A 21,318-nucleotide genomic window follows, 5' to 3' on the forward strand; every position below is an offset into this window, starting at 1 on the left:
AGCCTGGATTAGGATCGTGGGACCACATTGCTCTTCTCTTGGAGTTTCCCTCAACATCTGTATAATGGGCTCATATCCCCTGTCCTGCATGTCCCCCGCCTCTGCCCAAGTGTCCAGGATGAGGAATAACATATACAGAGATACAGAGGGAACATAATGCCTGCTGGGGGGGGGGAGTGGGGGAAGATGCAAGCTATATGGGATTGACAATGTGTGAGTGGGGGGGCAGTGTGGGACGTGTGCGGTGAAAGGGAGTGGGTAGAAAGGAACCCCCCCGGGGAGGTCTCCTATAGCATGCTGAGCCATCCACAGCTAATTCTGTACAGCAGGGTGGGCAAACTGTAGCCCACAGGCCAAATCTAGGCTGAGGCCTGTTTTTGTAAATAAAGTTTTATTGGAACACAGGCCCGCCTGTCATTTAGACATTGTCTATGGCTGCTTTTACACTGCAATGATGGCGGGTCGACCTTAATGGCCCCCAAATAAGCATGTCTGACCCTTTACAGAGGGAGTTTGCTGCCCCCTGCTGTAGAGAATATCAGACCTAGCTGGCTGCAGTTGGTGTGAGTGAGGGCAAGGGAAGGGGCCACAGCTGTCTCCTGGTGAGAGCTGACAGCGACCTGAGCCAAGGTGGTCAGGACTGAGGGGGCTTAGCTTTACAGGAATGGCAAATAAAATCTTTTGATTAGTACCAGCTGCCTGAAGCACTGGGTTGAGAAAGATTCTGAGGATGCAACTCAATTCATTGCGTCATTACCAGGGTGTGGAGGAAGCAGGGAGGGAGTGGAGGCACGTGGACCACATATTTTCCCCCTAAATTAAAGGGTCTGTTTTGGTTTCACTGAAAATAAAGACTAAAGCTTGGCCACAGGAATGCCTTCTTTGCCGAAAGATACTTAAAAATAAAGATTTCATCTTGAGATTTGCCCTCTTCTGAAAACTCTTAACAGCAGGACCTGGGAGGCTTGTCTGGCTGTTTCCCCAAAGGTCCCTGCCTGCAAGCATTCTGCCTCCTGAAGGAGGAAATGACCAGCGGTGGGGGGCTGAAGTGTGACTGCACTGCAGACCCCAAGAGTCTGCACTGGGCTTTGACCAGTAGAGTCCAAGTAGAGGTGGCTTCCTGGGCCGAGGGAGCCAGGCAGCCTTAGTTGGAGCTGGTAGGAGGCCTGGCCAGGGGCAACAGGGAGAGAAGGCGTGGGCCAGACATAAACCAGGCGTTTCACAAGCCTGTTAACTCCGTAAGTGCAGAATCGGGAAGCAGAAGTGCTGGTCCCAGGGGCAATCTGGACCCGAGCTGACCGAGGTGGAGAAAGTGATGCAGGTTAGGGGGTTGGTTCAGGGAGCATGTGGGCCTGGGTAATACAGGAAGTGGGATCTGCAAAACCGACGTGACAATGCCCAGTCAGCCCAGGTTCAGGGAAGGGAACACAAAGCCTCATCTTTTCTTGGGTGAGCAAAGGGTGCGTGGTGGCTTCTCCCATCTCAGTGCCAGTGTGGGGGGGACAGGCTGTGGCCCAGGGCTGTGGTCTGGCCCAACCACGACTTGTGCGTCACTTCTCCTGAACAATGGTGCCCCCTTTGAGACACTGTTGGCTGCATGTGTGCAGATGGCTGTGTAATTAACTGTCTGCACACGTGGGATGAAATGAGAGCAATGTTCCCTCCTCCCACCCGGGAAGGACTGACAGACCTCTGTGTTCCTCAGCCAGGCTCTCGGAGGAGGGCAGGGTAGGGGTGAGGCGGTGAACTCATTCTTTCCTTTCGGGGGCAGCCCAGGCCCCAGACGAACCCACTTGAGTCGATCCTGGCAGGGAGGGAGCCCAAGCCTGGGGGCTTGTACAGCAGGAAAGGCCAGACTGCCCGGGGGCTGTGGCGTGGGCCCTGGATGAGTCCAGAACTCCTCATTCTCAAGAGCAGTTTGAGGGGATCGCTGTGTGTGCTGTGGCCACCCAGGAAGACCCCTGTGGGGGACACTCAGAGCCCCTAGAGGTGGGGGCAGTGCTTAGATAACAGAAGGAGCCATGGTGACTGCCCAGGTCTCCTCTGTGTTCCTGTTCCCCCCAAAGCCTCAGGACTCCTGATGAGCCCAAGGTGCGGGGAGGGGACCACAGAAACGGAAAGTGTACCATACCCCCCTCCCCACGCAGGGAGGTGCAGGCTTGAAGTCAGATCAGTTTTGTTTAGGAACTGATGTCAGTTTGTTGCTTTTGCATTCCAGCGTCATGGAGGGTTACAGGAGCAATTGAGACCCTAACTTTTACAATAATTCTGTGGAAAGAGGAGAGGAAGCAGAAAAAGCTAAAGATGGGTGCGCAGCCCGGTGGCCAGGCTCTGGAACACAAGCCAGGATCCAGCAGTGCCCCCTTTGCTACTCTCTGCTGCCTCCCCCCCTCCCTGCCCCACCGTGAGGTAGCATGAGAGCTGGTCCCAGTTGGGCACTTACTATGTACCAGGAGCAGAACTGGGAATTCACATGTTGTTTAGTCCTCACGACAACCCCGCGAGGTAGCTGTTGTTATTATTAGTCCCAGTCTGATGTGTGACTGAGGCACAGAGAGGCTGAATAACTGGCGAAGCGCTCCACTGCTCATCTGTGCTGCCTGCAGAGAAACTGGAGTCATGGTGAATTAGATGGATACCCCAAACCTGTCTCCTATGCTTGGCAAGTCCCCTCCCAATAACGTGACAAGTCACCGGGGAGGACAGGCAGGAGGAAGGCAGATGGGGTGTTATGTGCCTGCGTGGGTTACAGTTTACGTGACGACTTCACACATTTCCTCATCTCAGCCTCCCCAGAACTCCCCAAGGAAACAGACCCAGCAATAAGTGACAGGCCTGGAGCACGTCCAGGGGCTTGGGGGTATTTCTTGCTTATCTCAGCCTTGGCAAGCGTAGGGGGGCTGCTGGCCCCCTTTATGCAGTGAGGACAGACTGTGGGTGTTTTTAGCTGCCCCAGGTTGTTGGTGCACAAATGCCAGGTAAGCAATGACTACAAGCAAGGCCTTTTCTATCAAATTCTGTATTTAGTTCCCCAGGTCCTGACACTATAGAAGACACTAGAAGGAGAGGGTAGAGCCTGGGAGCAAGGCCTCCTGCTTCTGGAACTCATACCCAGCTGCAGAGCCTGTGGGAAACCACCCTCTCTGTGGCTGAGGCCACTGAGCTCATTTCCTGTCTCAGTTTTCTCTTTGTCTCTCAGAGGAGGTAAGCAGGGCAGGGCTGAGGAAAGGGCTCCCCTGCCCTCCAGCCGCCCTGGTGCAGGGGAGCAGTGTGGGGCAAGGTGGGGGGGCCTCACTTCCACTCCTGGAGGAGGCACCCAGGTTGAAGGTGCTGACAGAGAGAGGTCTGTGGGACATGGGGCTCTCAGAGGCCACTGGGGGCTGGAGAGAAAGGCTCCTCAGGAACGTCAGAGGCCTGCAATTATCCCATTCACAGAAGAGAAAGACAAGGAGCTTTCTGGGGCCATTGCTCCAAGGACGGCTCTAATTGTTTTTTCAAAGAAGAAACAAACTTGAACTCCAGCAAGGGACTCAAGTTAGACCCGCAAGCACTTCCCAAAGATTAGGGGATCGACAGCTAGATGGGGTCTGCCTCAGCTTCTGAACCAAGGCCAAGGTCATCCTCTTCTCAGCCCTTCTGCCAGAGACTGAGCAAGGTGAGGGCGTGAGGGCCTGGCCATTCCCACCCCACACGGGCTCCTCTGACGGGCAGCGTTGGCACCCAGCATCCTCTGGGCTGGAGGGTAGTGGGTCCACGTGGGAACTTAATCACTCCTCCTACCCACCCCTGCTCGCCCCGCTGGCGTTGCTCCCCAATACGTCTTTTGCCTTCTAACTCTGACTCAGCGTGGGCCTCCTGGGGACGCTAACCTGCAGCACTCTCTTCTACATCCTTGTGCCTCAGTTTCCACCGCACAGGGCAGTATCTGTGCCCTGGGTTCCACACTGCACGAGAGGGAGGATGACCGTTTCCCCAGCCCCCCAGAACCCCACACCCAGCAGGCAGGCACTGGGAGTGAAAAGGGGGCTCCCCACGTCTGGTGGCCTCCGTGTCTACCTGACCGAATGGCTTCCACTAAAAACAAAACCCCTGAAGAGATCCAAAGAAATTGGGCAGACCACAAACACAAGCAAACAAAAGCAAAGTCTGTTCTCCCAGGCGCCCAGCCTCCTTCCTGCCAGTTCCATCCTTCTCCCCTGCTGTGTGGTCAGGGGGCTCCCTTCTGATTTGTAGGACATGCTCTGTCAGTCACCGCGTGTGATATTGGGAATACACCTCTACCCCCCCGCCACCTCCTTCCCCCCAGGTCTACAGCTTACTTACCCGTCAGATGCCAATATGACACGTTCTCCATAGAGAAGAGGCCTGATGGCTTTGGGCCCACTGCACAGGGCTGGCCATGCCGCCTGCCTTGTTCCTAACTAACTGTCCTGCATCCCCCAAAGAGGGTCCCTTCACATCCGTCCAAATCCCTCCACTCTAACCAGCAAGTGGCTGGACAGGCAGGTCTTCTCTAGGCCCTCATGAGGCTCTCCCTTCTTTCGGAGCACAGCCGGGGCTGATGGAATGTTCTGGAACACAGAAATCTGCCTCCCCATGCAGCTCTTCAGATGTGTGGTATACCTTCATATTCTCTGAGTCTCTTCTCCAGGCTAAAACACCCCCTTCTTTCCATTATTCCTCATATGACTGGATTTTGAGTCCTCCAACCATTCTGGTCACTCAATCTGGACATGTTTAGGTTTGCTGATGGCCTTCAAAAAGTGGGGCACCCAGGGCTAACTAAATGCAGCGCTCCCTGGAGAGGTCAGATCAGCCAGGCCCAGGGGAAGGTTCTGCGGACACATTTTTGTTGATATAACTCCAGATCATATAAGCTATCTTGGACGTAATGCAGACTCTTTTGTCAAATTGCCTGGATTCAGATACGTTCTCAGTCAGTTTCACCTTAGATAAATGAGTTAACTTCTCTGGGCCTCAGTTTTCTTAACTGTAAAACAGGGACAATAACAGCGCTTCCCAATGTCAAGCCGGAAAGCGGGGAGAAAGAACGGCGGTCTACCGCTAGAGGGCACTGCACACCCGTGTTAAACGGGATGCGCTGCCGATTGCGACCGCCAGGGATCGCCCGAGCGCAGCGGCCGAGCTGCGCCCCTTTCCCACCACCGGCCCTGGCCTGCACCCGCGAAGCTGAGGGAAGCTGGCTGCACCGACCCTTGGGACTGGCCTTCATTTTCCTGCGCCCTCCTGGAAGGCTCTGATAGTTTCCAGCAAACCTCCCACAACTGGATGCAGATCCAAACCTCGTGCTGTGGCCAAGGAGCAGGTGCGACTGGGAGCGAGGGCCTGGTGGGACTCGTGCAGATGGAACCACCAGGAGTGATGCAAAAGATGATTTGAAAGATGAACACGGCACTGCACAGAGATGCAAAGCACAGGAGCCAGGCCACATCCCAGAATGTGATCGGGCTGAATCTGGCTTTGTTCTCCAACAGCCCCTTGCCATCACCTGCTCCTGAGGCCACCATGGTCTCGGGTTGTCACACCCTCCTCCTGACTGCCCCCACCCCCTTGTACCTCTCAGGACAGGGTCTCCTTCATGGAACACTCTCAGGCTGACCCAGACAGATAAATGTGAAGCATCTGGGGAATGACAAATGGGGTACAGTAGTCCCCTCTTATCCAGGGAGCATAGGTTCCAAGACTCCCAGTGGATGCCTGAAACCACAGGTAGTACTGAACGCTCTTTATACTGTTTCTTCCTATACGCGTACCTATGATAAAATTTAATTTATAAATTAGGCACAGTAAGAGATGAACAATGACTACTAATAAAATACAATAGTTATAATAATATACTGCAACAAAAGTTATGTGAATGTGCTCTCTCTCAAAGTATCTTCTGTACTGTACGCACCCTTTTGTGATGATGGGAGAGGATACAAGGCGGCTGTGATGAGATGAAGTGAGGTGGAGACGTGAGACAAACGGATGATTCACTTCCGGGAAAAGATGGAGCAGGACGGACCGACACAGGACCGGGGAGAGTTCATCAGCCTACTGAGGAGGGCAGTCAATTTAAAAATTATGAGTTGTTCATTTCTGGAATTTTCTATGTAATGTTTTTTGGACCACAGTTGAGCACGGGTAACAAATCGCAGAAAGCAAAACCGTGGATAAGGGGAGACCACGGTATGAAGGGCTGTGCACACAGCCGTTCACCCCACAGGCTGCTCAGAGTCTGGACTGTGTCCTCGGACCGTTCCAGTGAAGACCGAGTTTTCCGAGGACACTTAGGTGCCGAGCATGGCACCCTCCCGGTGACGGGTTGAAATGCAAAAGGATGCCTGCAGAAAACTAAAGCCCTTCGAACTAAGCATATTTTAAGGCCAGAATCACAGTCCAGTGTGAGGGACACAGAACCCTTTTTCATGTCATATGAAGACCAACTGGTAAGATAAATACAAGTCGCCTTTGAATTAAGTATTTCATCTTTTTATTTCAAAAGAAGATTGGGTACCAAGAAGCAGAAGAGTGAAGCAGTTAAAACCAGCAAAGCTGCAAAGTAGGAAAGAAATAGAAAGGGAGTCATGGATCAGATTTCAACACTATAGTTGCTGAATGCAAACACAGGGCTCCGACGCTGCAAATCTGTCACATTAAGTCCGATGACACAGCAGGCTCGCTGATTCATCAGAGCAACAGGGCTAGGCCCCTTTCCTGCTGAACCTTAAACTTTACTCATTCTAGACACATGTGCACATACAGGTTACACTTTTATGGTTACATGAAATTGCATGCAATTCACACAGACGATCATTTTGAAGGCACTGTATTGTGCAGCCAGAGCTGCTACTTTCTGGCGAGTCCTTCCTACGTTGTCTTCCATGTGGTCCTTCTTTTATTTACTCCTATTTGAAACTTTGGTGCAAAACCCAGGAGCCTAGGAGCCTACTCACCCTGCCAATGATTTTGTTTTCAGGTCTCACCCTCTCTTCCACTTGCCCTTAACTATAGATGCCACACATAGAAGATGTTTCCTGACAATAAGATCCCCTTTATTTGAATTTACAAATGATTTGAGTAGAGCAGCAATTTGCAATTTGTTGCCTTAAAACAAGTTGCTATCAGTTTCCTTTCCTCCTGAAATGCAGCAAGGCTGTAACTCAGAAATGCCATGAGATAAGATACATGAGGTTCTGTATGTACATTAAATAATTTCTAATTCTAATCAAAATACGGCCTCGTACACGTTTTCATGAACCTTAATTTTTCAAGTGTCACTTTAGGCCTACTTCCAGATTAGAAAGCAATACTCATGGGTTGCACGCATTTACATCTTTAGCAAAGAAAACAGCTCTGCATAATCTTTTAAGGACACAAATGCACATTTCTAATTTTAAAATCTATAGCAAAGCAAGATAACATGAGACTAACCCATTTGGACCATAAGAAATTCACCTTTAAATTTATCTATTGTGTTAGTCTACTGTGTGCTTTTGATCTCTCAACTTGGTGGGTCTGAGAAGGAAAATGTATTTAACATTCTAAATCTCATCCTGGAAACGGTATATGTTGTTCTCTACCCAGAAAGGTTCATCACTGACTCAAAAACAAAAAGTACCAAAAAAATCTTTCCTGTCATTCACTCTCATGCTCATCTGACTCCCGAAAGGATCAGCAGAAAGTACAATGGAACTAATTTCTCTTCAGGTCAAGTAAAAGGTTTCAAAAACTCCTCCCAGAAGCGAGGCAACAGAAAGCTTTAAATGAGAACTTGCAATGGTCCATCTCTGCCTGCTCACAGCAGATATGGCTGGCCCTGACTCACCCACTCTCTCTCTACCCCCCCGGCTACAGACTTGAGACTTGCAGTGTGTTTCTGTAATTACTGACTGCAGAAGGCTTCCTCAGTCTTATCAGGCAAACCAAAAAAAGAACTTCTATGAAAATATGTAAATACTATAATTGAATATTATAGAACATTTTACATCAACTACAGAGGTCTTAAGATAGAATTCTCTTTCTAGCCCATTCATTTTTGTTAGGAACACTTTTTCCCCAAAACACACACACACACACACACACACACAAATGAAAGAGGCATTCTTATTGCTAACAAAAATTCCAAAATACACACACACCCACCGAGAGAACTGAAGTAAAAAACTGTTTGCGAAACAGAACTCATCTTTTCTAATCCCAAACCTTCCAATTCAACCTCTTTGTACCAATGATCTTCATTGCCGTGAAATCAAGCAAGGACTAAGAGCAAATCACTCAAATGGCACAAGAGGGTCACCTGTTCTGTCAGGAAACTGCTATGACAACCTTTGGGTTAAAACAAGGAATGGGGCAGAGCAGGGAGGGTACTACTCTCCTTTTATTCCTCTCAAGGATGACAGTGATAGAATAAACAACAGGTTCAGGATATGAAAACCACACAAGTGCCTTCCTCTTCAGGGAAAATGAGGCTGCTTCACGCCACCCAGTTCTGGAGGGTCTGTTTACTTCAAAATATCTCCCGAACCAGAAAGAGTCCGAAGGACTTTCTGTCCCTCACCTCAGAATTGGAGCCTGGGGCTCATGCCTCACGGGGTCCCATCCCATCGTTAAACTCGATCTTTCAGAATGGCAGATGTGCTTCCAGGTTGAGGGCAGTAGGCTGGGGAGGATACTCGAACACTACCGGGCAGACCATCATCCCACCTGGGAAAGCTCACGAAGGACGCAAAGTGGAGCCCCAACCCAACCACCACTAACACTGTCTAAGTGACTACTGACTTCAAAATCAGCATTCCGTTGATCTTTCCTTCAGGGTTCACACTGAGGACATACTGGTTCAGTGAGTGGGGCCTAAGATTTAAAAACAATTTCAGATCAGAGAGCAAAACTCAGGCCTTTCCCCCTTCTTTTGGACCACAGAATAAACCAACCGGTAGTCACAGAGGGGGCACGCTGAATGAAAGACCACAGAACCAAGTGTTCGAGGCAGAAGGAACCTTAGACACAAGGACCAGAGAGGAGAATCCACTAGCTCTGCAGTCAGCCTGGCCCCATCCAGTGACCTGCCCACAGTCCACACACGGAAGGGAGAGGTGAGCCGGCAAAGCAGGAAGAAGAGAATAATCAAGCCTAGATTAAATAGGAATCTTTTAACATTTACTTTCAGACACAGGCTCTTTTATGTGAGGACCAAATACTACCGTCCCTACTCCCCACCCTGATTCAATTTTTAGCAATTGACACTTAAAATGAAATATCTACGGAAACTAAATTGTAAATTTCTGGCTCAGGCCTGAAACTCCCACCCCCTTGCTAATGAATAAGGAGAAATCTAAGAAATGATGCCTGATTTTAATATGGCTTTCTTCTGAGTATTTAACCCTTCCCATGACTTTTCTCAGGGCGTACTCTTCTCCCTGGAAATTTTAGTGACAGTTCCCACTACCAACCCTTCCCTGCTATGCTGAGGTCTCTGTAAGTTCCTCCCATGTGACTTTCACTTGCTGGACCACTGGGGGTGGCCATGCAGCCCGTGGCTGTCAGATGACACCTGTAATTAATTACCTGCTAAGTTAGCCCCCCACAAGAATGGGCAAACCTCAGACTTGAGTCCAAGGGTCCAAGGAAACTCAGAAGAAACACTGAAGACACCTAATGCCACAGCAGGCAGAACAAACCAAGTTTACACCCAAGTTCAACCTAGAGGTGACAACACAAATCCTAAACTGATTTTTCTCTAACATTTAAATGAAGCCAATTCGAAAACATTTTCAAAAATGTCTTTAATCTTTAAAAAAGGGACTTCAAGTTCCCACGGATGTGACTAAGGGCATGGAACATTAGCACTTTGAAGAACCACATTAAAAAAGCCTCTGTGGCACATCTTTTCCATATGTTACAATAGTATACATTTTAAATGTAAGCCAAGGATCTGTTTTCTGTTTCTATAGGTTTGAATAGAAGCTTTTGGATCTGATAGGAGAAATAGGACTAACCACACGCTTTTCTGTATGTTTAAGCCTTCTTGGAGGAACCACCATTTACTAAAAACCAAACCAACCCATAAGATTATTCACTGCCTCTATCAGGTTTCTTCTTTATATATTTTAAATAGTTAGTTGACACTCAAGAAATCATTCTTAGAATTGAAGAGGGAAAAGTTAAATCAAATTTACAACATGAAAAACCACAGGGTGTCATTTGTATATAGACTTTTTCATGAAATAGTTGCAAATTTAGTCCCCTAATGAAATACATACGCTTGTCTAATAATTCTTATTAAAATGAAAAGCTGTCTTCTCTCAGAACTTAATTTTTGGTGAGAAAAAGTTTGGATTTGGTGATCAGCTCACTGGTGTATTTTTCTAACTAGGAGTTATAAGCCTTTAAAACGTGAGGTAAAGGAGAGTACTCATCAGATGGTTTTTCTTACTCTCCACCTCCTACCTACCCAATTGTCTCCCTCTCTGAGGAATCTTGAGGTTCCTATACTGGAAGCTTCCAGAAGTACCCCTCTATGCTCAATTTCTCTGAGTATTTAATATGCTTCACAGAAGTGGCGTACAACTCAGGGACAGTGATCTTTGGGCTCAAACACTTCACTGAAGTTTCAGCTTTAGTTCTTCTCTCTGTTATATTAATGAGCAGGTATTGGAAGCCTAGTACATGCCTTAAATGACACAAACATTTCAGGTTAGAGTTTATGGAAAACAGACATCTATAATAACTTGACTCATTTTGCTTTCGAGATCTTCCCATGTATTGATTTCTTCAGATTTAACAGAAATAACCAATAAATGCGGCAGTAATTCTTTTAACATCCTAGTTATTATGATCAAGTCATTTACTTACCCTCTCACAAGGACTGTTAACTATATAAAGAAAAACTACTTATAAAGGCAGGTAAGTAGCCTTCAACTCTAACTTCTTACCAAAACTGAAGTTTGCCTCTTACGTGAATTCACCACTGGTGTTCAACAAAGGATTTATCCTAGAACGCACTTATGTTGATACTGAATATCCCTAACCATTCTAAATTCACTGTATTAATAGTTTGTTTTCTAATCAACTGTTTTTAGCCTTCTTTTATTTGAAGGTTCTACTTTTCCAGTACCATTAACGGATATAAAAAATCTCGATTCTGAAAAATTGAGTGACAACATAAAGAGAACCAAATCCACAGCCTATTGGGGTGTTGGGAACAGAGAAAACCATTCTACACCCCGACCAGTATTTGATTCATATAGATGGCCTCTCGAGGGGTTACCAATTTGAACTTCTTAAGTCAAATGTGCTTATACTCAAGAGAAAACCGTTCTTAAATGTTCTCTCGACTGTGTCTTTACGTAGCCAAAGGTACTTAGAACAATTCTGTTCACTTAGCTCCACCAAGATTCCTTATACACACTTTAGGTTTTGACTTCAGAAGCATCTAAGTATAAATATTAAATGGCTTTTCAGTGAAAAGTCAGAGGTATGAAGTTTTCACATCCTTAGGGCTTTGAGGGGATGTACAGATACCAATTCACCTCTCTATTAAAAATAGAAATGGTACTACCAGGATAACCAGGTCTGGAGTTTGGGACTGAATGCTGGAGAAGATGTCTTTAGCGAAGTGGATTTTATAATAGCTGCAGAAAGGAATTCAGAGCTCCAAGAGAGCTCTTTCACTCAGTATGCTTTATAGAATGTCGTTTTTACGCTTTTAACTGATGGAGTTTAAAGGGTAACAGGGTTATAAAGTTGTGAGGGCTACAAAAAGGCATTACACAGATCCTGTAGCATATCTTTGTAAACCGTACTTCATAGGATAACACTAGTCAGAATTTTAAAGGCCAATTCTCCCCAATGGCACTGAAACTATATACAAATTTAAGAGACATAAAGTTATAGCGAGGCAAATTTAAAAGGTTGCCATCTGCTACTTAATTCATTCTTGAATGGGAAGTGACTTTTAGTTTGTAGACAAACATTCTGACTTACATATGAAAGGAAGCAAGAACCTGAGACAGGATAGAGAGAAAAATCACTTGATATTTTTAGAACTGTGGGCTGTGTAATGGCTACAAATATCAACAAGTGACAGGAACACACAGGCCATGAGAAGGGGAAAGGATGACAGAGGGGAAAACTGGGCCTGGTAAAAGAAAAAAAAGACAAGGATTGCTGTATTTCCAATGAAGACATTAGAATTTTAAAATGGAACTCAAAATTAACCGTTTGTAAGAGTCAGATAAAAAGCACTGCTGCTTACATGTAGGTTTTAAGAAATTGGCATGATGTGTAAATAAACACTACAGCTATAGATTTTACTATGTTTAAAATTCAGTACTTGATAAGGCCCTTTATCACACAAGGTTCTTTAGCCTGAAAACAATATAAAGGAAAATTTTAACTGTATGAATGACTTTAAGTATCTGAGTATGTTGTAGAACAAAAGGGAGCAAAATTAAATATTTATCAACCTCTTCACCGTAAGAGCAAGAATAGTGTGTCAAACGGGGCCGTGAGAAAATAATGGGGAACAGCCAACAGTTATTTCAAACAAAAAGTAGATACATTCCACATATTGTCTTTGTATACATTACTTAGCATTGACGACTTTTATGGAATCATTAAAGAATAGTGACGTGATATGTAAACTTTAAGTAGTGAAGTCATGGACTTTAAAAAGTGTTTTTTCACATTCAATACAACTTATTTTAGAACCAACAGATTATTTTAGAAGATTATCTAAGTGTCACAAACAAGCAACATGTATGTACTGCAATTTTATTTCAATCGCACAAGCGAAGTTAGCGTGTAGGAAATTTAAATGAAACAGTACGGTAAAAATAGCAGAGAACGGAAAACTCTAAAAAGGAAGTACACCTAAAGCATGAGAATTTGACATTCATTAGTTTCATCTTCAGTTTTGATTGACACTTGATGCTTGCAAATTTTGAGACAAACTTTAAGTCAGGATGACTCCTCTGAAGAGATTTCAGCACCAGCACTAGGATTTGTACATTCAGTTGGTTTGCAATTGACTTGTTAACCATTTACATAGTGTATAGTACAGATTTGTCACAGGTCATATCACAGTGTTGAGGAAAGAAGTACCTTCCTGTAATTAGAAAGGGTCCCCTAAACTGCTTAAGACATCCAATGTTACATGAGCACGAAAACCATCAGAATAACGTGGTTCCAACATAGTTTTGATAAGGAAAATAACTTAAGCTTCTGTTTCCCATTTTAATTACTGAAATCTCTAACAATGACAAAACTGTCACGTATGATAGTAAATGTGTACAGTAATTCAATCAAACTTCTTGGAAAGAACACATTTAGCAATCTGGGATAATGCAAAATGATGGAAAATACAACATGATTCAACACTGGTTCTTTTTGTCATTTTACACAGACATTATGTTAATATTAGACCAAGGCACAAAACGTTTAGTGCATAAACCAGTTTCTTTTTAAGATCTAGCATTTTAATGTAGTCTTTTGTCTTACTTTGGACCACTTGTACCCAGAGTACTCTATCCTACTATAGACTATTTAACTTAACCAACAAAATCAAAAGGTTATTTCTGACCAGATTTATAGGGGACATAAACATTTATATCATTAAAGTGTTTACATAACCGAAAGTACAATAATAAAGATGAAAATGCCTCCTATTTTTTTTTTTTAGAAAACAGTACTTTATAAGCTTGTTCCATCTTTAATGCCTTTACTACTTCGCATGACAATGAACAGTTGATAGAAAAAAGAACCGTATACTTGAATTATGATAGCTCATCCATCACAGATTAATCTAAAAATGAAGTTTCTACAGAAACAGGAACTATTTTAACAAGGAAAAAAAATTCCCTCATTCAAACCTCTTTGAAGTGATAAATGGCTGCAAATGTGCAGCGTTTAGAAAACTATGCTATCAACAAGCTTTTTCTTTTATGAACTGAGATGTAAGAAATCTAGAAAGCAGATGAAAACGGATTATTTCTTCAAAATTTTTAGTAAAACTTCTGAAAAATTAAAGGTTTCAAAGCAAATATGGCACGTAACAACTCAAGCATAAATCAAGAGGGAGAGCCTGGAGAATTTCTGATTTCCTAAATTTTCAAAAAAAAAAAGAAAAAGTCTATCATTGCAACATATAGGATTTCTCCCCTATTTTAATCTTATAAATGTCAAAGGGAGTGGATCACAAACACACGTGTGCGTGTGCACAAACACGCATGCCCACGCACAGTGGTAAGTAGGGTATCTAATTCCTTGTTCCCACCACCTACGTCTCTCTTTATTAACAGAAAACTTGCGGAACTCCTCATTGGTGGCCCCTTACCTAATGATTTCTGTGACCATAACTGCGGCCATCATTGTTACTTCTTGTAGTTCAACAAAACGACATTCAAATGCAGCTTTGTCGTCAGGAGCATGTTACCTGAACCCCGCAGAACTGCAGGGCACCTAGGTAATCCTACCTGCTACATTGAGGGAGCAAACTTTTGAGTTCCACAGGAAGATACAACTCATGAGAAGCTCAGAATCATGTTTCAGGCCATTGAAACTACTGAAGTTCAAATACAAATAGCTGAAGACATGATGTAAAAGATTAAGTATGTGGTTCTGCTAACATATTTACCAATTAAAGTCACAAAATAGTCCTCATTATTTTTCATGCAGGTAATTGAGAAAAACGATAGTGCAGAAATTAACTTTAAATAAAAAATTATTCCTTCCCTCCCCCCCCACTCCCCTATACGTTACAAAATGTTTTCCCTGGGACGAGGCCTTGAAAAGGCCACTACGTATTATTGTGACATGCATTAATATCTGCAATTAAAAAAGCTAATTTTGTGGTGGTTGTAATTACATTATAAAAATGTCCACATGCATAAATCTAAAAAAGGTTGAAAACCTACAGTAAATCTACAATATATTGTTTTACATTTGACCACTGGTTTGTATTATGTAGGAGTCATAGATTTGGTAAAGCATTGTAACAATTTAGGAAGGCATCTAAATCTTTAAATTCTGGACGAATTGTATGTTTTAATCTACAAAATTGCATGAAGGCTAACTCGAAAGACTTCCTATCATTCTAACATTCCTCAAGCTGGACAAATCATTTTTAGGACACTTTCTCATAAATATCACCCTTTGAAAGCACATACAATTTCCCTTTGTTCCACATTTGATGATCTTAACCTACATAGGGCTGATCTCAATATTCATGGAATAATATGATAGGAAGACAAACCTGAGAGAAACGTTTACAATACAATAGCATAACCTGCTGAAGTCTTCATCAGCACTCTCTGAAAAAAACTTTTTAAGCCTTTCTCCTCTTTATTTTAGCAATGGGTTGTGGGAAATATGCGATTTTATCTTGACATGAAAATATTTCAATGCACGGTGATCCTGCCTGATGGATTTAAGTATTTTCTGCATAACTGTTACAGGAACTCTTATAGAACTCTCTTCCATCCTGTTGTAAAGGTCAGAAAAAAAGCAGCAAACTGGGAGGGAAATAGCTTATCGCCAGAGTAATAATGTCTGAAGGCTTTCAAAGGAGGTTGGTTTTTCCCGCCTTCCAACTGTTTGTCTCCATCTTCTTCTTCTCACAGCTCACAAAATGTAGGGGTTTGTCGTTGTTAACAGTTGTTGTTTGTAGGGTTGTTGTTTTTTTCTTTCTCCAGATTAAAGTCCTATCTCTCCTTAGTTTGTTTCTCTATGCGGTATTTGACTTGCTCAGTTCCTGCCTGATTGCTGGGTAGAAAAAGGAAAAGTGTTGAAAGTAAATATAATGAGAAGATTGAATACATGAGTGACTCAATCTTAAGAATTTTTAATGACAGTATTCAAATTCACAGTAATAAAGAGATGCAGTCATCTTGCATCTTTCAGTGCACAGATCTTTGTTTCCTTATTACAAAGATGTTACTAATTTCCGTATGTATACATTATTTATCTATTCTCTCCCTTTTGTATGTGAAACGAAAACACTGATTCTGTGGGGTCAGAAAACAACAGGACAGTGGAATGGGATGGATGAGTAGAGGTACCTAGAGAAAGACTTGTTCACCAAGTTGTCCATCAATCACTCCTCAACACCTGAAACTTAGGGATCTTGTTTATTCCTATTTTTTACCAATAATTTCCATTCAATGAAAGAGCAGGAGCTCCTCTCTGACATCCTAAACCAAGCAAAGGCATAACTGTTTTATGCCCTCAAATAATAAACGGGATATTTCTTTATTTTCATTTTCTTTAAAATGGCTATTCTTAAACACTATAGGGGAAGCAAATTTGTTTAGACACTCACCATCAATGAGCTCTTCTTTTAGCTTTGTTAATTCTTTTCTCATTTCATCTAAAATGTCCTAAAATGTTAGAAAAAAACATCAGGAATGCAGAAAAAAAATTACTGCTAAAAAGTTTCTTGCTTATACACATTTTAAGACTATGAAACATGACGTATGGTTTTTGTTTCCAGAGCCACAATTTATGTCTTAGAAAATTCATTTTGGTAAATTTTGTTTTAATAATTTTCCCTTCCCAAACTTTGCTTACTCTAGCCTAGCAAGATATGTAACAGAATGTTTTCTAAAACTAAAATAATTACTCTATCATTCAGTGAAACGTATGATTCAGATACTTCCTAGAAAAGATAACAGCTCTGCCTTTTTTTTAGTAATTGTTTTAGTTTTTAATTACAGTTGATATACAATAGTATATTAATTTCAGGTGTATAACAGTGATTAGACATTTGTATAACTTACGAAGTGATCACCCCAATAAATCTAGTACCCATCTGATACCATATATAGTTATTACAATATTACTGACTATATTCCTTATGCTATACCCTTCATCCCCATGACTATTTTGTAACTACCAATTTGCACTTCTTAATCCCTTCACCTTTTTCACTCTGCCACTAGCCCCTCTCCCATCTTTTACCCCAACAGCTCTGCTCTTAACCTAACCTTCTGGGAGCAGTCTGAGGGGTGATGTATACGGAAGTTTCGAGGAAGGAGATAAGTACACTGGACAGTCAGCTGTGGGCAAATCTGTCACCTGGTCTGAAATACAGGGACTCCTCAGGGATCATCATAGCTGCCAAACTATGTTTCAAGAAATCTAGGAGTCCCCTAGAGCGCCCTCCAAGGTTGCCCTAATAGGGAGATGAAGGTGGATGGGACCTGCTGGACCTCCCCTGTCCAGTGTAGCAGGCACCAGCCACATGTAGCAACTGGGCGCCTGAAATGTGGCCAGTCTGAAATGAGATGCGTTGGAAGTATAAGACAGGAGCCAGATTTTAAAAATTGAGTATGAACAAAATAATGTACAGTAACTCATTAGTAGTTTTAAAATATTGATGACAATTGAAATACTATTTTGACAGCTCACCCGTTTCTTGCTCTGGACCCTTACCTTCATGAAAACCACATCTTTATATATTTTGCAAAATCTTTCTTTATTAAAGCTTTGAAATAATGGACCCCTCACCCCCACCCCATAAAAAAAAGATCCAGAACTCAAAGGGCCATGATAAGGTGGCACATATTTAATGGGTGGAAAATAACAGCTATCCTTAGGAAGGACTAGTTTCGAATTATGTGCCTTTCTTTGATACTGCACACATCTCAGGTAAAATTAAATTGCTCTGTGGTTAAGGTCCATTTTTTAAAAAGCTTTTCCTGTTTAAAATAAAGTTGGAAACTGTCAATTAGTTGAATTCCTCTATTTTACCAATGAGGAAACAGAGGCACAGAAGTTGTTATATGGACTAACAGATATCCTTATTCTCATTCATCTTAAAAGCAGTCTGAAAATCTAATCTATCCTCTTCTGCTCTTCTACTCCAGAGAGCCAAGAATTTACCGTATTTTAAAGGGTGTGTGAGTGTTCTGTTTTAAAGCGTTTTTCAAGAAAGGAAAGCTATTATTTAATACACAGGAAAACAGGGCTTGATTATCAATGACCACAGGCTTCCCTTTCAAATTACATAACTCAATTTAACTTTTGAAATAGCACACACACACACACACACACACAAATATTGCAGAAGTACGAAAACTAGGTTTCTATGAAATTATTGTTACTATTTCTCTTTAATTCCTATTTAACTTTTATTTTAAACTCATATTACTGCAATACTATTGGTCTCTTTTTCAGCCCCACTCAAACCTTCACCAACATTTTTAAAAAATGACTGATAGAATGGGGAAAATGGGCTTTGAAGAAACATTTGGGTTCTAATCCTCACTCAACTACATCCTTAACTATGAGATTGAGTAAATTTAACTTGTCTGGACCTCAGGTGTGCAGGATTTGAATCTGAACACTACATGATGTGACCGCTATGAGGATGAGGAAACAGTTATGCTAACAACCTGGGGAATACCTGGCAAATGAACCAGACAGGCAGTGAATGCCACTACGGTGATTCATATAACCATCATTTTCAGAGGTTATCCTGCAGTGCAGGGCGAGGAGACAAAGTTCAACCTTTTCATTACAGACCCCTCTGTACTCAGGTCTGCAAAACTGACAGTCGCTTTACTAAGGTGCACTGTATTCACAGTTGATTACTAAATATTCTCAATTATGATTCCTTAATGATCGTAGAGCCCTTCCCCATACAGTACGTTTATATACTTCTATGATATTTTCTTAGCATAAACTCTTAGAAGTGAAATTGCTGGGTTCAAAGGTAAGACATTTAAGGCTTTTGATTTGTTTTCCCAAACTGCTTCCTAGAGAGCAGAAGTATACAAGAGTGCCTATTTTTTCTAAAATCAGATTTGCTGGGTCCATTTTTGCCAACGTAACTGAAAAGTGGAAACCCTCCCCCCCCTTTAACAACTGCACTTCCATGTACAGTAACCATGCACTTCTAGTAACCACGCACTTCCATTTATAGTTTATACTATACCATTAAACATTGCCCCACCCATCATCACTCCTGAAACTTGCTCGAACTCACTGAACCAAAGAATGAGGATTTGAGAAAAATAATATGGTACTAATGCCATTGCTTAATGGATACAAAAAAAATCTTAACTCTAGATTGTTTTTAAGCACATTCACAATCTATCAAACACATGCACACGTGCTATTTTGTTAAAAAGGCAGGTACAAATAAAGGACGGCTGCCGGTGCCCTTACCTGCTTCAGTCTGTCGTAGTCCATTCCCTCCGTCTGGACTCCGTTGGCACTGGGCTGGGATGAAGGCGCAGATTTTGGTCTGTACAAATGAGATTTCCCGGACAGGTAAACAACACTTAGGGCATTTGATGAGTCTGTAAGTAATTGTAAATTTACCAACCCAACACCAGATTTAAGTACATGTCTTAAAACACAGTATGTTAAAAAGTTATTTGTCCAAGTTGGAAGACTGATTAGAATATAAAACAAAGTTATTTTTCACTTTTCTCAGGATTTTCAGTTATTTGTAAAGAAATCAGAAAAATGTGGTAAGATGACGAGCCTTTTTTTCAGTCAAAAGTAGAAGACAACCTTCTTTGGGCATGAGGCAGATAACCAGGTGACATGTGACACGTTGATCAAGACAGAGACCAAAAGCTGGCTGTAACATCTGAGGCCCAAGTGACACAATCTTGTTTTCTCCTCCTTTTGAAATGACACATTATTTACTAAATACCTGACAAACCAGTGGAAGGGAAAATATGAAGACAAATATTTTACTCTACTGTGAATCAGTTGACAAATTCTATACCTTGGTTTGCATGGGGTGAAAACACGTTTTAGTAAGCATGACTGTTTTGGTTTATGTTGTATTCCATTTCAGGCATCAAAATAAATAAGAATGTTGGGAAAATGATTATTAAGTTAAAGGTATATCCAAGCCCAGACTATACAGCTATTTCCTGATGAGGTATTTATAGAGATGTCATTCGAATGGTGTATTTCTGGCTAACTACTTTCATAAACTTATTTCGTTTTGAAAAAAGGAAATGCCACACAGAAGTTGACTGTCAATTATTATTGCATTTTCAAATATTTAGCTGCTATTAAAAATTTTACTTGAAGAAATAAGTCTTAGGGATTAGGTATATTTTAAGCATAAGTTTCAATACTGAATAAATTTTTCATGGTTCCCTTTCCAATTCTGACAATAAAAGAAAATCCTCAGTGGAAAATCTAGTTTTAATTGGGTTCTCCTCTATTTTCTGGTTTAGTATGGTAAGTGGCCATTCTTTAAGGGCCATAAATCAATGAAAATTAAAACCATTAGCCAAGTCACATATTTTCAATTTTGTAGAGTACCAATGTTAAGAAATCTGAACCAACAGGTTTAATAACTCCCAAAATTACAACTGCACAATTTTTAGAAGGCATGTTATACCTCAAACCCATAGGCATTGTTTGTGAAGGTGAAATATTGAGTTAATTTGCTTTAACATCAAACATATGACTACTTAAAAGGTTGCTGTGAAGGAAGTCGGCCAATTTTATTTCATTAGGTATCTGCTGCTGTGCTTATATGAACAAGGAAAATAATATAATAACTTTCAGAAAACTTCATTCAATAAGCATGAGGTAGGCACCGTCGGGGATAAGAAGATTTAGGACATATTTCCTTTCCTCCTGTGATGATGCTACACCTTTTTACTTCACCAAGGAGACTACTTAATTCCACAGTCACTTGAGATGTGCTGAGGTCCACAGTATGCCATCATGCATGTTCTGTCTGATCCAGTCAAACATTCTTACCGGTCACCATGCTGTGCGTTTCATTTACCCACTGCTGTCTATTCCTGCCCTCCAGAATTAAATCATTAACAATTACTCTGCTTTTCTTCTGCTTTTCACATTTCAGTGGTACACCTCACTAATCATTTTCTTCTATGTTATAATGAGTACCCCTGAAATTCATGTGATTTAACTTTATCCTGCTACTTAACCAGGCAGTAGGTTATGACTATATCCATATTTACTAAACAATGCAGAAAAATAGTGTTGTTATAGAATAAACAATTGTGCAAACATGCAATTTTTTAAAAAAAATTGAATTCATGCTAACATGCAATCCATCACCACCACCACCACCACCACCACCATAATTAACTAAAGGGGGGAACTTTTCATACTGAAGGAAAGAAGTAATCACCACTTTTTAAAAAAAGGTTTGTCAACAACCCTGGCCCAGGAGGTTCTAGGTGTGAAAGCAGCAAGACACCTGAGAAGATTTACAACAGCAAATCTCATTGTTAAATGCTATTTTCCCTCTATGTACTAATAAGTCTAATAAGTCTTTGGGTCATAAAATTAAATCACCTCAAAAAAGGCAGA

The 21,318-nt window shown here is 42.2% G+C and overlaps 1 protein-coding gene across 10 annotated transcripts in view; it reads right to left on the reverse strand.

Annotated features, from left to right (window-relative positions):
- Window positions 1-12,019: 12,019 nt before the first annotated feature.
- The window catches only part of ENAH (ENAH actin regulator), a 111,904-nt gene continuing 102,605 nt past the window's right edge, over window positions 12,020-21,318 (reverse strand). For 5 of the 10 annotated variants that reach the window (XM_081039468.1, XM_081039464.1, XM_081039462.1 and 2 more), the window contains 3 exons: window positions 19,171-19,249; window positions 16,322-16,379; window positions 12,020-15,765 (listed from right to left, as the gene is read on the reverse strand). In XM_081039468.1, the coding sequence (XP_080895594.1) occupies window positions 15,728-15,765; window positions 16,322-16,379; window positions 19,171-19,249 (175 nt within the window). In that variant the 3' untranslated portion in view covers window positions 12,020-15,727. Of the gene's footprint in view, window positions 15,766-16,321; window positions 16,380-19,170; window positions 19,305-21,318 lie in introns of all 10 variants that reach the window. The other 5 variants (XM_081039460.1, XM_081039465.1, XM_081039467.1 and 2 more) reach the window with 2 other exon arrangements.

This window comes from Rhinolophus hipposideros, assembly GCF_964194185.1.
Source record: "Rhinolophus hipposideros genome assembly, chromosome: 26".
Lineage (NCBI taxonomy): Eukaryota > Metazoa > Chordata > Mammalia > Chiroptera > Rhinolophidae > Rhinolophus > Rhinolophus hipposideros.